Source organism: Octopus bimaculoides, chromosome 1, assembly GCF_046866305.1.
Source record: "Octopus bimaculoides isolate indiv1 chromosome 1, ASM4686630v1, whole genome shotgun sequence".
In the NCBI taxonomy this organism is placed as follows: Eukaryota; Metazoa; Mollusca; class Cephalopoda; order Octopoda; family Octopodidae; genus Octopus; species Octopus bimaculoides.
The window spans coordinates 133,220,369-133,237,998 of record NC_142928.1 but is presented as its reverse complement, the minus strand read 5'-3'; the positions used below and the strand labels follow the sequence as shown (position 1 = coordinate 133,237,998).

At 35.2% G+C, this 17,630-nt stretch overlaps 1 protein-coding gene across 1 annotated transcript in view; it reads left to right on the top strand.

Moving 5' to 3' along the window:
• The first annotated feature begins 2,693 nt into the window (after positions 1-2,693).
• The window catches only part of LOC106868390 (protein NDRG3), a 37,808-nt gene continuing 22,871 nt past the window's right edge, over positions 2,694-17,630 (top strand). Inside the window, exons 1-7 of the mRNA XM_089358588.1 lie at positions 2,694-2,755; positions 4,409-4,495; positions 6,158-6,235; positions 7,705-7,805; positions 7,901-7,966; positions 10,514-10,613; positions 11,721-11,808. Of these exons, the coding sequence (XP_089214714.1) occupies positions 6,158-6,235; positions 7,705-7,805; positions 7,901-7,966; positions 10,514-10,613; positions 11,721-11,808 (433 nt within the window). The 5' untranslated portion in view covers positions 2,694-2,755; positions 4,409-4,495. The remainder of the gene's footprint in view (positions 2,756-4,408; positions 4,496-6,157; positions 6,236-7,704; positions 7,806-7,900; positions 7,967-10,513; positions 10,614-11,720; positions 11,809-17,630) is intronic.

Genomic DNA, 17,630 nt, shown 5'->3' with positions numbered 1-17,630 from the left:
ATTACAATTATTTACACTAATATTATTACTCATTTCCTCAATTCTACTATTAGGTATATATTGATCATTTCCATTATTATTTAGCTCGTTTCCTGATGTGTTATCAGTTAGAATTATTCCTCCAACATTAGGCATATTGATATTATATGAACCAGGTCCCTGATTCCTATTATTTTCATTGGAGTTGAGCCTATCATCAACTTCAGTTAAAACCACAACATCATTACTGCTGCATTCTATTTGCTGGTTAAAATTATGGTTGGTAGGACTAAGCATATTGTTATTATCCTCATAATTTCCATTGTCATTGTTATTTTCACTTCTATTTATATAATCATTAGTAGTATCATTATTGGTATTTGCTAGATTATTATTTGTATTACTATTCATACAACCATATCCACTACTTTTAATTTCATTTATTCTAGCTGACCTAATGTTCTTTTTGTTTAACCTAGCTATGATTGAACCTACATTAGGAAGGGTAGAGTAAGAAACTCTGACTGTATGACAAGAGAAAATTCTACTATATCTGTGGGAAGAGGGGAAATTTTTTTGTAAAATATTCATAAATTTTTTGTGAATATTTGTGGATATTGCACAGTTGAAGGGGATATTTAACCAGATAGAGTTTTTATTTTTTCTCTTAAATTTATTGTGTGGGTGAGTATGGGGTATACTTTGATTACTATTACTTCCCAGAACAATATTATTATTATGATTGGTAGTTCTTTTAGTTGTGGGATACTTTTTATTTATATCATTAGTTTCGCCATTACTGTCTACTAACATTGGTTTATTACTAGTGTTAGCATGTAGTCTACTATTAAAATGTACTTTATTATTTTTCTTATTAGTTAAATTTTTGGGCATATAGGGTTGCTTTTTATTTGGTCCATTATTATTACTACTTAAGTTATTAGGTTTGTTATAACATCTATGATTATTATTATTATTATTGTCATTATTATTGTTATTATTATTATTATTATTATTATTATTATTATTATTATTATTATTATTATTATTATTATTATTATTATTATTATTATTATCTGCATCAAGGAGAGAAGTCCTACCAGGATTAAGGAAAGAAATTTTTTGGGCATATCCAGCTTTAGACAAAGCCACATTATAGTAGTTTGAATTAGAATTAAATATATCAATGTTGGAAGATAATTTAGTAACTCTCTCAGAAATACTTTTAACTGTAGAATTTAATACATTTGGTGGATGATTGGATAATCTACTTACATATCTAGTAACTTCATTCTCTTTTCTATATGGGTGGAATAATCTAGCTTCTATGTTAAGAGTGGTATCTAAAAAATTTACAATCTTAGTACTATATTCGTATGTAATATTTAAGTTAAAGCTTTAAAAAAATTTTCTAATTTTCTTTCTTATTCTCTCAATGAATGATTTATTATTACTAGGGATGATGAATAAAGCATCATCACTATATAGACCGCCTTTTAGCTCCGGGATTTCTTTATTTAAGCAATATAAGAGGTAAACTCCTACTAGATTCGTAACTTCAGCCGAATCGCTCGACCCCATTGGTATATCAAAATTTTCTGGGGTATCAGCTCTAGTCCAGGGCTTGCTATCAAATTCAATAATAGTTCTTCTAGCTAACAAAATTATGTCTATCTTATCCTTAGTAATGAATTTTTGCCTAGAACCAATTACTAGCCTGATAGACTTGGCTATGTCAAGATGGATTTTTATGTATTCTTCCTCCCACTTGGATTTGAAATGTTGCCACAATTATAATACGTCTATTCTACTGTAATTTTCTGCATTCTCGTGCAGCTGAAGATTGCTCTACATATTGCATTTAATGTAATGCTCGCATTACTTAAATAAATGGAGTAGCATGAAACGTGCGTACTGCAACCATCATTAAAATCCGTGTTGCTTATTTTGATTTTATATATATATATATATATATATATATATATATATACACACACACACACACACACACACATATATATATATATATATATATATATATATACACACACACACACACATATATATATATATATATATATATATATATATATATATATATATATATATATATAAATAATGGTATTTTTATATAAGCTTAAAGCTTATGGTGATCACCGTGCAATGACTAAGGGAAATAGTTTAATAAAAGAGCATATAAGCCCTCGACAGAAAAAAAGAAAGCTTTTCTACAGTGATCGCCAAATGCTTTAAGTTTATATGATAATACTATTATTATTATTTACAGGATTGTAAAAATGGCATCGTATAAACAAACCATTTACACTGAAATATATATATATATATACATATATATACATACACGAACACACACACACACACACACACAATGTAACCTCGTGTATATTGTTGGCGATTTTTTTCTTCTTCCGTCTTCCCTTCTTTGGACTTTCCTATATTTCCGACTAAGGGCTTTGCCTGAAACGTCAAATTCTCTTTCTTTCCTTTCCTGAGCGTCCAGTAACACAATAACTGTATCACGTCCTTGCGTTGTTGTTTTTTGTTGTTTTTTGTCGTTTTTCTTGTTTGAATTCACTATGTATATATATATATATATATATATATATATATACACACACACACACACAGAGACACACACACACACACACACACACACACATGCATTGACATAATTTTTCTTTTTCAATATTTCAGCTTAAGAAGGATTATAGGATTTGGTGTTGGTACTGGAGCCAATATTTTGGTTAGATACAGTGTAAGTATATTTATTTAGACTTTATTATTGTGTAGATGTCATAAAAGTTGTTTTGAGATTTATCAGCATACTGTTTTTAATATTCGGTGGTAATATAATGATTGAGAAAGATAAAAATTAATACTTTTTTGTAATATTGTAACTATTGTGTAAGGTAGATATGTAGAGTTAGTGAACATGGCACTGTGGTATATGCCTCTCTTTGTGGGTTCAAATGACTATGTCCCTATTTTGGTGTTGTTCACCTCGCATAAGCACCGCAACCTCATTACATGAGGGCTCATTATAGTGATGAGCGTGTTGCCCAGAAGGCCTATGGTCCGCATTGATAACTAATGTGAACTCTGGAGAATGAGCTATTTCTAAGGCATACTTAAAACTATGAACATAGCTGTTTGTTTCGTGAATCAACTCCTGGAGCTGACATATTAAGGCTAGGTTGGTACCAGGTAAGAAGGACTGCCGTCTGGCAGCCTGGTTTGTGTAGTCGCCAACGAAGTAAAGTTGTAGAAACTGGGATGAGGCAGTATCGATTGGCTGAAGAGAACCAAGCCTGTGATATATTTGCCTCTGAACTTTAAAGGATGGTATGAATTGTCCTTTTCTAATGTTAGCGCTGAACAAAATCATTTGGAAGGCGCAGTTGTAGGCGCGAATATGCTTAAGAAATTCGGTAGAGAAAGGCGAAGCCCCAGTCAAAAGGTCAACCAAAAGACCGGGGAGATCTTCAAATGGAAGTATTTTAATCTTACCATTTGAGCAGCACATGCTTGGGGTTTCCTCGGGCCACTTTTTGGCCTGACAAAAATCGCAGATCCTACTTATTGTGCCAATTGTAATGGCCTCTCTGCTGCTGTAGTTGCAACTGGGATCGAAAGTGAAAGCTTTTAATGACCAAAACTTACTTGAGGGTCATTGAAGTCCTAGCCTGTCAGCTGCAAATGTTATTCCTCCACCGTACCAGAACATTTTTTCGAAATCAATTTATGCTTAAAACCTCCCCAGACACATAAGCAATGTGTGTGTGAAGTTTAAGAAAAATTGGTCGAGCTGTTTTGGTGCAAAACGAGGACATACCAACCCCCACCCACATTCATTTTCAGTTGTAATATGTAAGATATATTTTAAATATAGATGATGAAGTTATTCTGTTTAATGTTCCGAATATCGAATGATTAAGAAATTAGAATGACAAAAGAATTAATAATTATGGACTTAATTAGCTTATAACTAATTCTGCTTATAAGGTGGAATGCACTCATAGTTGAATGCTTGTTTATCACCATGCAGCTTCATCGGAGTTTATTGCACTTCATGTTTGAAACTTTGATGAAGCTATAGAGTGACACCCAAGCACTCAACTATGAGTGTATTGCATCTGATAGCAGAAACAGAAGTGAGCTAATTAAGTTCATGACCTAATTGTTCTTTCCTTTGTCATTTTAATTTCTTATTACCACTTTGTACTCAACTGAAGTTACATTCTGAAGCATATGTATATTGATTAATTATTAATGTGAATTATAAACTTCTAATTTCACTTATTTCCAAGAAAATTTGGATTTTCATTATTCATATATTCATAATTACCTGCTTTACTCTTTTCTGTTATTGAATAGTATAATATGACTCTGTTCCTAATTGTCATTCCAGTTGTGTCACCCAAGCTTTGTCGATTCGTTGGTGGTGATTAATCCCACTTGTGATGCTCCTGGATGGATAGAATGGGGCTACCAAAAAGTAAGTTTCATTGTTGTTTTTGTTGATGTTGACATTTTTCACAAACTAGAAATTAGCTCTTTTTCTTTAAAAAAAAATTATTTTGTTATTTTCTATGAGGTGAGAAGCAGTACCCACAATCTTCGCAATCCCCATCAGATCAATGGGGTGGTTATCATTTAACCTTAGGTCTACACTAACTGAGCAGACCTGTGATCAATATGTCTCAAGTCATGACCATTCTGTTTACTTGGGCATTGAGCAATGTTTCCTCTAAGTTTTAGGAAGTGAGTACAAATATCTTATGTTGACTAATTCTTTTTTCGTCTGACACACATATGTGCACACTGAATATTTAAGTACAATTATGTTATTTTTGACAACAAACTTTTTGTGTATGACTGTGTGGTTTAGAAGTTTACTTCTCAACCACTTGGTTTCAGATTCAATCTCACTGCATGGCATCTTGGGCAAGAGTCTTCTACTATAACTGCAGAAGGATCAAAACTGTGTGAACAAATATGGTAGATGGAAACTGAAAGAAACTCCTTGTGTGTGTGTGTGTGTGTGTGTGTGTGTGTGTGTGTGGTCTCTACATTACATGGTGGTTGTAAAGGTTTGTGACTCTGCAGACATGGAAGTGTTGTTAGCCAGGTCTGTCTGTGATGCATGTAGAACAAAGAGACTGTTCTGATTGTGTGTATACCTATCCAGTGTGAGAGTGTTACTGACTTGTGGAGTTGTTTCAAAAAACTATTATTATGTAAGATGGATCTAGCTATTCACTGACTCCCTCATGAAAATCACCCTGGCCAATTTCCTTTAGCTGAGAAGTGTAGTTGGTTCTCTTCTGGATAATATTTCTGATAAGAGAGGTTGTGTGATGAGTACAATGAAAGAACTCATGACAGGAGTTTTCTTCTGTCCATCAAGCCCCTCATTGACTTTTTGAAGTTTCATTTAAAGTGCAAGGTGAATGTAGGGAGGTAAGGGCAGCCTTCCTTCTTATTACTAAATTTATTAAAAGATGATGAGTGAACATGGCCCAGTTCAATGGTGAGCATGTGCCTATAAGCTGGAGAATGACAACTGCTAGAAGGCAGTTACCCTTGAAAGGGTAATCTAAGATTGCTCGGAATTCCTTGATTAACTCTAAATGACAGTCTACTCTGGGGATGTTATAAAATTTTGTATGCTGTGTATATAAAATTTTGTATTAATTTTTTTTTCATTTATATGATTTTAATGTAACCCCACCACTTTTTGTGTGTTGCTTTTGTAGCAAATAAATAAAAATCATCAGTTAAAATTGAGTACAGAAAGGTTAAAAAGCAGAACAAAATTCCTTACTGTATTTAATTTTACTCCTCCAAATTTTATGTTCAAATCTTGCAAGATCTGGTCTGATTCACCTCATTATATTTCTGCCCCGTTGTGTGTGTGTGTGTGTGTGTGTGTGTGTGTGGCCTTGTATCAGTTGAAGAAAAATCAAATGAAACCAAAAATTTGTTATTCAAATACAAACTTATATAAAAGCTTTCTACTTTATGATAATGGGTATTCTAAATCTGTTTTTTTTTTCTTTGTACTGGAAATTTTATGTTACATTCACTGACAGTTTTTAACCTCTTAAACCCACTGTGTAATGTATTTAATCTACTTTTGTTTTCTTTGACATTATAGATGAACATGTGGTATTTGTTTAGTGGTCAAATGACAAACTTTACTGAAGAGTATCTCTTGTGGCATTGGTTCGGAAAGGTATGTTGTACTCCTGAATATCTTAAACATAATCAATAAACAGAATGTCAATAATGGTACCAAAAAAATGTGATATTAGTATCATTGTGGTTAATAAGTGGCAAACTAGTAGAATTGATAGAGTGCCTGACTAAATGCATAGTGGCGTTTAGCTATAGTGTGTTACATTTTGAGTTCAAATCCAGTGGGAGAAAGATTGCAGTGTTGTCTTTCAACTCTCTGGATTTGACAAAATAAATATCAAATATATTCACATATGGTACCCCATTTTGAGGGGTTTTGTCTTGTGAGTACTTGGTGAATTTACTAGTGTTGGTATCACCCAAAAAAAAAGAAAAGCACTTAACACATTGTGATGTGGTTGGTGCATCCACTTGTAGAAGGGCATCCACTTGTAGAAACCATGCTAAAGCAGATATTGGAGTGCAACGTTCTGGCATCTTAATTCCTAACAAAATGCCCAACCCATGTCAGGATGGAAAAATGGTTGTTAAATAATGATGCTGAAGTTGAGTCCAATCATCTAATCCTCTCCCTTTACAAATTGGTTGCTCTGTGCTCATAATGTAAGACCTCATTATTATTTTGGTGAATAAGGCAGCTAGCTGGCAGAATTGTTAGTACCCCAGACAAAATGTTTAGCAGCATTTTGTCCGTCTTTATGTTCTGAGTTCAAATTCCACCGAGGTTGACTTCGCCTTTCATCCTTTCAGGGTCGATAAAATAAATACCAGTCGAGTACTGGGGTTGATGTAATCAAGCTGAAACATAATTGACAAAAGCCATAACTGTAACATTATCTCATTCCTTTCAACTGTAAATGTGTGGTCTACCTCCTCAATAAGTAATCATTATTTTTATTGATTTTTCATCATTGGCACAAGTAACACATTTTAGTGGAAAAGTATAGTTGATTAACCCAACCTCTTTACTTTCAGTGGCACTTTATCAATCCCCAGAAGGGTGAAAGGCAAATTTGAACTCAATGTAGCAGATGATATCTAAATGTTTCAGAGGATTTTCTTAGACACTCTAACAATTCTACCATACAACATATGATTGTTAACCCTTTAGCATTTAAAATATTGTATCTTTTTTATGTTCAAGCCATCCTGATCCAGCCTCTCACACCGCTTCTCCAATAAACAATCACATATCAAAAGCTCTAAGATAATGCAGGATTAAATCAAAACAATATGAATAAATAAGCATTATATTTGACAGAATAATCTGAATGCTAAAGGGTTAGGGCATTGGATAGCTAGTAAACTGGTAGAGCAATTTGTGATATATAGTTATGTCCCTTTGCATTATGAGTTCAAATTTCATTGGAATTAACTTTATCTTTCATCCCTCAGTTTCAATACAAGAAGCACAAGTATTGATGTTGATTAACGTTTGTGGCCTTTGTTATTGTTTTATTGTTTTATAAGATTGTGTTATTTCATATAATTATTGTTTTTACCTAGAAAACTCGATGGGAAAACCATGATTTAGTCAATGTGTACAAGGACTGCATCAAAGCTATTAATCCACAAAACCTGGCATTATTCATAGAATCTTATCTGAGGTAGATACTTTTAAACTTTTTAGACTTTCATTAAGAATCCATACAATGGATAAAGTTTAGCAAAGTTATATTTCTTTTCTCTTCTTCTATTTCAGACGAACTGATCTTGGTTTGATCCGAGAACTGGATAATATTCGCAGGAACACTGTGAAGAATGTAAAGTAAGTGTCAAGAATCTTTGTCTCTTTTTATACGGGTTGTATATGGCAAGCTGGCAGAATCGTTAGCATGTCAGGCAAAATGTTTAGCAGCATTTCATCTGTCCTTATGTTTCGAGTTCAAATTCCGCTGACATTGACTTTGCCTTTCATCCCTTTCAAGGTCGATAAATTAAGAACCAGTGGAGTACTGGGGTCAATGTAATTGACTTAACCCCTCCCCCCAAATCTCAGACCTTGTGCCTACAGTAGAAAGGATTATTTGGATTGTATTTCTTTATGCATTTCAGTTCTGTTTACTGAGAATCTTTATCTTCTCTTTTGTCTGTTCTAACTATTTCTTTAAAATATTTCCTTAGTTTGCCTCCACTGGGGGTACCCTTTAACTGCTAACTCCTATCACTTTCTAAATGTAGAATATATAATTTATTCAGATTACATTTCATACTAATATTAGTATATCCTTAGCTAATCTCTTTGTCCAACTATTTCTTCAACTCCCTTGTGCTCAATCTTTCTTACACAGACACACACACACACACACACACACACACACACACACACACACACACATAGCTTATCCAGTAGAAAATACTAAACTGTTTTTCCAGCAGGGTTAGCCATATATCTCCTCTACAAGAAGACACCTGTTCCCACCCCTCTATCAAAACTTGGCATAAGCCACCTTCTTCAATACTACACCCTCTCAATCAAGAGGTCTTGTCTTGTGAGCTACTCGGTGACCTCACTAGTGCCAGTGACATAAAAAAAAAAGTACCCACCACACTCTGTAGAGTGATAGATGTGAGGAAGTGCATTCAGCTATCGAAACCATGGCAGAACAGACATTGCAGCATGACACAATCCTATGACTTGTAATCCTGTCAAACCACCCAGTTCATGCTGGCATGGAAGACAAACGATAATGATGATATCTAAGCAACCATTCTAGATTTTTTAGTATTCATTACCATTTGTTGTATCTTTTGTATGAAGGCAAACGTTTTGTTTCCAAGGAACTTGTTCCACACACTCTTCTAACTTTAGTCACTAAGTTATCACTAGATCTACTAAAGATGCATCACCAGATTATTTCTACTTTTGGGGTACCTGCTGTACAATTAATGATCTTCAGGTCATGTATAATTACTATGTAAGCTACTCTTATGCATCTGTTATATCTCATCAATTCAAAAACACACTTCTTGCTAAGGCCAGTGCCATGGATGAAAAAGGATGGAATGGCATCATCACTAGAGTCCATCATTCAGCAGCACCCACAGCAGCGTATTGGCTAAGAGGACAATCTACAGTATATCGCATGCTTACCTTCTTCTGCACATTATTCAAGAACCATTTTTCTGTTGTTTAAGTTTTGGGCCCATACGATGAACATGTGAACTAAAGCATACTCTATCAAATTTTTAAACCCCTTTTATAGATTCTGCAATAGGCCTCAATAAGCAATTCAGTCATAAATTCCTTTGATGTTACCATTTAATGGTGTCCTGGAAGTAGGAGGTCAAGAAAGATTATGTTACATTTTAGCATTCTACAATGAAAAGAAATGTGTTGAGAATAGACATTTGGGAATATCTTTGCATATAGTAAATTTCTCAGTAATCATGATCTTTAATAAGCACTCTCTTATTTACTTAATTGAAATGAGATCACAACACACATATATCTACGCAGAGCTTTCTTATTGCTTACCTGACTGTTGAGCATGGAATCTTGTCAAAATCTTTCTCAAATATTTAAAATAAAAAAAAAAAGTGGAAGATATTTCTTTGTGAAATATTTATCATTTAAAGAATAAAAAGTTTAGAATGGTACAACAATGCACTACAAAACAAAAAAATGGACTATATACCTGTTGTAATTTGGTTATCTATAGTCCGATGATATTTCGGAATTACAATTGTAATTCCGAAATATCCGAAATATCATCGGACTTGTTTTATAGTGCATTGTTGTACCATTCTTAACTTTTTATTCTTTACAAACAATACACAATGCTTCAAGTGAACTACAATACTCTCCTATTTATCATTTAGTTGACTTCACAAATATACCATTTGGGTAGCCCCTATGCCCTATTAGAAACAAAGACTTCATCCCAAGAATTATTACTTTATTCTGTACAAGATTTTCTTTCTCCCACCTTCACTACTTATCTTTTGTGTCATGAAGTATGATTATAAGACCCTGGAATTATACATGGTTCTTTCTAATGATTGAGCTTGCTTACAATATTCTAATATTTTAATTAGTTACAGAATCAAGGTGGTAAGCTGCAGAATAGTCAGCATGCCGGACAAAAAATCCTTAGCGACATTTCTTCCAGATTTATGTTCTGAGTCCAAATTCCACCAAGGTTGACTTTGTTTTTGTCCTTTCAGGGTTGATAAAATAAATACTAGTCAAGCCCTGGGATCGGTGTAATCAACCAGCTCCATCTCTCAAAAGTTCAGGCCCCGTCCCTGTAGTAGAATGAATTATTTATAGGATTATAATACAATATGGTTTTTTTTTTTTTTAATCTTTCAGATGCCGCACTATGCTGCTGGTTGGTGATGACTCTCCTCATCTTGATGAAGTTGTTAATATGAATGGAAGGATGGATCCTCAGGAGACTGATTTCGTTAAGGTATTTCATAGCTGCTTTTTTTCATTCTTTAACTTTTCATTTGAATTCATGAAACAAGGCCTATTATCGTTCACAGAAAGGTGTTGACAATGTAATTCTGATGTCAAAATCTTATTCCAGCATTCTAGTACTTCTTAGTTTGTTCTGTTGCTGTTATCCTCTTTCTTTTACTTGTGTTTGTCATCGGACTATGGCCATGTTGGGGTACCACCCTGAAGGCTCAACTGAACAAATAGATCCTAATAATAATTTTAAAGTCTGGTATTTATTTTATTGGTCACTTTTACACCCAGTGAATAACATCCAGTACACTCTGTAAAGTAGTTGACATTAGGAAGGGAATCCAGCTGTAGAAACTAAGCCAAAACAGATTTGGAAACCTGGTGCAGCCCTTGGCTTTGCCATCTCTTGTCAAGCTGTCCAACCTATGCCAGTATGGAAAACAGACGTTAAATGTTGATGATGATGATGATGGTGTTGTTTGTCCCCACCATACCACTTGACTAGTGGAGGCGCAATGACCCAGTGGTTAGGGCAGCGGACGCGCAGTCGTAGGATCGCGGTTTCGATTCCCAGACCGAGCATTGTGAGTGTTTATTGAGCGAAAACACCTAAAGCTCCACGAGGCTCCGGCAGGGGATGGTGGTGAACCGTGCTGTACTCTTTCACCACAACTTTCTCTCACTCTTTCTTCCTGTTTCTGTTGTACCTGTAATTCAAAGGGTCAGCCTTGTCACACTGTGTCACGCTGAATATCCCCGAGAACTACGTTAAGGGTACACGTGTCTGTGGAGTGCTCAGCCACTTGCACGTTAATTTCACGAGCAGGCTGTTCCGTTGATCGGATGAACTGGAACCCTCGACGTCGTAACCGACGGAATGCCAACCACCATTTGACAACCAGTGTTGGGTTGTTAATGTCCCTGTAGTTTAGTGGTTTAGCAAAAGAAGTCAATAGAATAAGTACCAGGCTTAAAAAGCAATTTGTTTGATTAAACCATTCAAAGTAGTGCTCCAGCATGGCAGCAGCCCAATGACTGAAACAAGTAAAAGATAAAAAATAACCTGTTTTTTTTTCAAATAAAAAAATTTCTGTTTTTGTTTTAGATTGCTGATTGTGGTGGTATGCCCCTTGAGGAGCAACCAGCCAAAGTGTGTGAGGCTTTCCGGTACTTTCTTCAAGGAATGGGCTACAGTAAGTAACCATATACTCTATCTGCTTACTCATATTCCCCCTTCTCCCACCTTTTTTTTTTCCATCTCCAGTATTTGTTAGTCTTCAGTTAGTAAACTTCACCATGTCTAATTCTTCTTTCTCTGAACTCTTGGAATATTTCAAAAATGGTCCCTGATCACTGCATGATAAGCTAACCAAAACATTCTTCATGCTCACAGTTAACATTTCACCTGCTTTCATTCATTAAGGATAAATTTCATTCAATTGCGAAAGTGATTATCTTCATTTGTCCATCTCACTTGCGGTTCTAATACAGCAGTGCATTGTGGCTTCATAATTTTTTTTTTTATCTTCAGCTTTATTTAAATCAAGTAATGTGTGCTGTAAAACTACTTGAAACACATTCAGAGATACGCTATATTTTGCTTCTTAATTAAAAGGTATCAACTTAAGATGAACGGTTATTATTTGGATAATACCATAATATCATCTAATTTATTAGTCCTAAAGTTTATGCACATTCACGGGAAAAGACACCATCATCTTGGTGGCTTTACCCTGTGCAGGTGGCACGTAAAAAACACCACTTGAGCATGGTCGTTGCCAGTACTGCCTGACTGGCCCTCATGCTGGTGGCACGTAAAAGCACCCACTACACTCTCAGAGTGGTTGGCATTAGGAAGGGCATCCAGGTGTAGAAACTCTGCCAGATCAGATTGGAGCCTGGTGCAGCCATCTGATTTGCCAGTCCTCAGTCAAATTGTCCAACCCATGCTAGCATGGAAAGCGGACGTTAAACAATGATGAAGATGATGGTGATATTGTCTTTTTAAATATATACGTGTGTGTGTGTGTGTGTGTGTGTGTGTGTGTGTATATATATATATATATATATATATATATATATATATATATATATGATACACATGTTGAGAAGACCTGTCAAGCCAAGTGAAATCACACTTGTGGCCATTGTTGGTGTCATGCAACTAGCATGTAAAAAGCACCTTTTGAGTGTTAGGCCTCACAGAGGCAATGTGGCCGATACTGGTGTCACTCAACTGGCCCCTGTGCTGGTGATATGTAAAAGCACTCATTACACTCTTGGAGTGGTTGGTGTTAGGAAGGGCATCCAGCTGTAGAAACCATGCTAAACCAGACTGGAGTCTGGTGCAACGCATCAGTTTCCCAGCCCTGGTCAAACCATCCGACCCATACCAGCATGGACAACAGATGCTAAATGATGATGATAATGATAATATATACACACACACACACACACATGCACCAACATACATGTATACATATATATATATGTATAAATAAATATATATATATATATATATATATATATATATATATACATACACATACGTACGTACATACATTTTTACACAATTAGAGATATGTTCTATTTTTTTTCTTTATAACCAGCTTTATAATAAAGCAGTATTATAATAATCAGTATTTTGAAAGAAAATTTTTTTTTATTAGTCGAAAATTTTGGGATTTGGTGCAAGACATCTTTAACTATAGACTTAAATTGTAAAAACTTTCTGCTTATAAAAAAAAATTTCTTACAAGATGCTGATTATTAGATTGCTCTCTTGCTCACTCTCTCTCAATACATACATATATATATATATATATATATATATATATATATATGTGTGTGTGTGTGTATGTACATGTATATGGTGAGCTGGCAGAATCGTTAGCATGTTGCATGAAATGCTTGGTGGTGTCTTGTATTTATGTTCAGAGTTCAAATTCTGCAGAGGTCGACTTTGCCTTTGATCCTTTTGGGGTCGTTAAAATAAATACCAGTTGAGCACTGGGGTTGATGTAATCGACTTAACTACTCCTGGGTAAGAGTACAAAAACTGCATTCTCTGCCAAGCCATGTCGAGCCAGTGTGGAAGAGTAGGCTTATCAAACCAGTATGATCTCAAGCTATTTTCTGCTGGAGAGAACATGCTGAGGCCTTCATTCATTCTGCAGTGGATGAACATGGACAATGAAACGTAGTCCAATCCAATATATATATATATATATATATATATATATAGGAAGGGTATCCAGCCATAAAAACCATGCCAAAACAGATAGTGGATCTAACCGAAGTCCTCTGGCTTGCCATCTCCTGTCAAACTGTTCAACCCATACCAACATGGAAGACAGACGTTAAATGATGATGATATGTATATACATGTGTGTGTGTGTGTGTGTATATATATATATATATATATATATATATATATGCACACACATACACACACTCATCACACATATATGCACTACTATACTGGAAGCAGGCTGGACAATGATACACTATGTGGAGCTCCAAACTCACCAGTAGTAATCATACATCTAACTGTACACACAAGATATAATATATACATTGGCAGATGCATTGCCATAGGTTCAGGAATGGCAATGTTGTTCAGAAGTTTGCTTCCCAACCACATGATTCTGTGTTCAATCTCACTAGGTTTTACCTTGGGCAAATATCTTCTACTAGAACCTTGTGCCAACCAAAGCCTTCTGAGTGAATTTACTTGATGAAAACTGAAAGAAGCTTGCCTCACACACACTGGTGTATATGTGTGTGTGTCCTTGTGATAGCTATAAAATGATTGTCACTGTTATACAAGCAGTGTCATTCATTTCTAGTATTCTGTGAAGACATGTCTAGCCATGGGGAAACAGGTTCATAACAAAAAAGACATCCTTCCTGTCTTAATAAATTCTGCTTAGCCCATGGAAAGTGAAAGTTAAAAGGATGATGTGTGTGTGTGTGTATATATATATATATATATATATATATATATATATATATATATGCACACACACACACATATACATACATGTGTGTGTAATTTAAAAGTGCTTGAAGGCACAACAGTTTACCAAAAGATTTGGCTAGGGAAGCAGTTTCACATGCTACTCCTATACTTCACACGATTCCCATCATATCCTTAGATTGGGTAGTGTGTGAAGTTCAGACTATGTCATATAGTAATATATGATTCACTAAAAATGAAATTGGTATTTTGAAACTTTATATAACATATTAGCTCTTCTGCACATCTATTGTCACTTTGAATAAGCCAATTAGCCAAGTTGCACAATCCAGTTGGAACACTTCGTTGTTATTTTCAGCAAAATATATGTTTATAAATAAATATGTGTATGTATGTGTGTTTGTGTATATGCTTGTTTTAACATCCTGTGGTGGTTGTATACGAGCATCACCTTGATATTGTTGGAGAAGCTAGGGACTGGCTGCATGACTTTTTGTAAGATAGTAGTTAGACAGCTGCAGCTAATGCTGCTCTCTCTGATGAGACATCAACTCTTAGTGGAGTCCCTCGGAGAGCTGTACTTGGACCACTACTGTTTGTGGTGGCTCTCTCAGATATGCCCTTACTCATACAATCAGCCACTCTCGCCAGCTATGCTGATGATGTGAAAGTGTGGAGGCACATGGCTTTGGGGTTAGGGTAGCAAAGGCTCATGATCATAAGGTCATGAGTTTGATTCCCGTCAGTATGTTGTGTCCTTGAGCAAGACTCTTTATTTTACATTGCTCCAGTCCACTCAGCTGACAAAAATGAGTTGTACCTGTAATTCAAAGGGCTGGCCTTGTTACATTCTATGTCTCACTGAATCTCCTTGAGAACTATGCTAAGGGTATGCATGTCTGTACAGTGCTCAGCTATTTGCATGTTAATTTCACAAAGCAGGCTGTTCCATTGATTGGATCAACTTGTGGAACATTAGCCATCAGAATTGACAAAATGACCACGATGTAAAAGTATCACAAGTAGTCAAAGACCTTGATGATAAGTCAAAACAACAGATCTAAATTGTATATACAAGTGGGCTGCAGAAAACATGTAATACAGTGCTGAGAAATTTCAAGCTCTCCCCTATTAATCCACAAACAGGTTGCAATCAGAATTGTTGGAACCAAGAGGTATTGCAATTCTGGAGCCAAAGTTGATGCATTACCTGGGGATCCATGAGTAAACAAAGCATCATTCATTCTGTGAGCATATTACTGACATGGCCACACTATGCAAGCAACTGACAGGCTGGATCCTGAGATCATTTAGAAAACAGAGAAACAAAAGTATGTTATTCCTATGGACTAATTGCCTGGTTTACTGCTCTCGATTGTGCTTGCCACAACACATCAAACTAACTGTTGAACCTGAGACAAACACCTCTACATAGAAAAGAATACCTCAATGCAACAGATGAGCTACTGGGAGAGGCTAAAAGAACTAAGGTTCTACTCTCTAGAAAGAAGATGCGAAAATATGCAGTAAATGAATATGTATGTATATATGGATATGTATGAATATGTATATATATATATATATATATATATATATATCTTTGTATATACATATGTATATGTGTGTATACACACATATATGCATACACACACACACACACACACATATAAGTGCACATACTATTTGTTGTGTGTGTGTATAAATATGTTAATCCAGAGACAATTTTCTCTCTCAATTTTTTTACTTATCTTCATCTGTTTTCTCTCATCATTCCTTTCTGTAGAGGTGCATAGGCTCAAAACATCAAAGACTTCTTCCATTTTTTTCCTGACCATTAAACTAATACACCTCGTTTGTTATTCTCTCACCTGTTTCTGTTTTTTTTTGTATAATTTTGAAATATATATATGTATGTATGCAGGGTGTTCCAAAAATTGTTTGCGCATATTGAATGATTATAAAGTTAGTGTTAATTAAAATACATTTCATTCGCTAAACTTAATAGAATCTACAGAGAGAACTTGATTCTTTTCATGAATAACTGTTTTCAAATTGAAGCCCATTCTGGTCCAGACACTGCTGACAATGCAAAGTAATGGAATCACAAACATTAAGAAATATTTATTTTGGTATTTGTGTGCGTTCTCAGTCAGTGGCTGCCTTTAATTTGTTGGCTGTTACTGGTTTTGTACTATAAATTTTTATTTTTTAACTATCATAAAAAAATGCCCTGTGGTGTGATGTTCATCGAACAATGTGGGTATACTAATGAATTTTTTCATCAAATCTGCCAGTTTGGGAAATTCTCATCATTTCCCAATTTAAGATGGTTTGATAAGTTCTGAGGAAAATTTGGCTGCTATTTCTAGTAGGTTGAGTGACTGTACAGAGGCCTTCCCCTGTTAGCTCAGTTTAACTTGGTTGATATTTAGCCCAGATCAGTCCTGACCAAATAGACCCATGATGATGAAAAACTATTCCAGCCATGATCATATCTTTATGTATATCAGCAGTTCGAGTGTCCATTCTACCCATTTTTGTTAAGACAGTGATTTGAGGAAGATTTGGTTGTGCTTTCCATTCGGATGAGTGACCATGTTGAAACTCCTTTCCGAACACAGACCAGCCAATAACATTGATGTCACCTTACACAAAGGAAAATATTGTAAGGTAGTACCTGCTAGAATACAACTCTCTCTCTCTCTCTCTCTTTCTCTCTCTCTCTCTCTCTCTCTCATTCCTTTCTTTCCATCAGAGAGTTGCTGGGTCTCAGAGGTGTTGGTGAGATGTGGGTTACTTTTATCTTTTTACTTTAGAGATGTGTTTGGTGCAAGGACTGGTGTGAGGTGTGAGTTAGAAAGAATGTGATCAGTGTGAGAGCAAGGCCTGCCTGTGTTTCAGTTACATATGTAGATACACTTAAATAAGCTCAATTACAATAATGATATCGCACTTTTTATAAATAGTTGTGTGTGTAAGTGTGTGTGCATAAAGGGGATGGATATAGGCTATTCTGGCTCCCGTGCAGGTGGCACG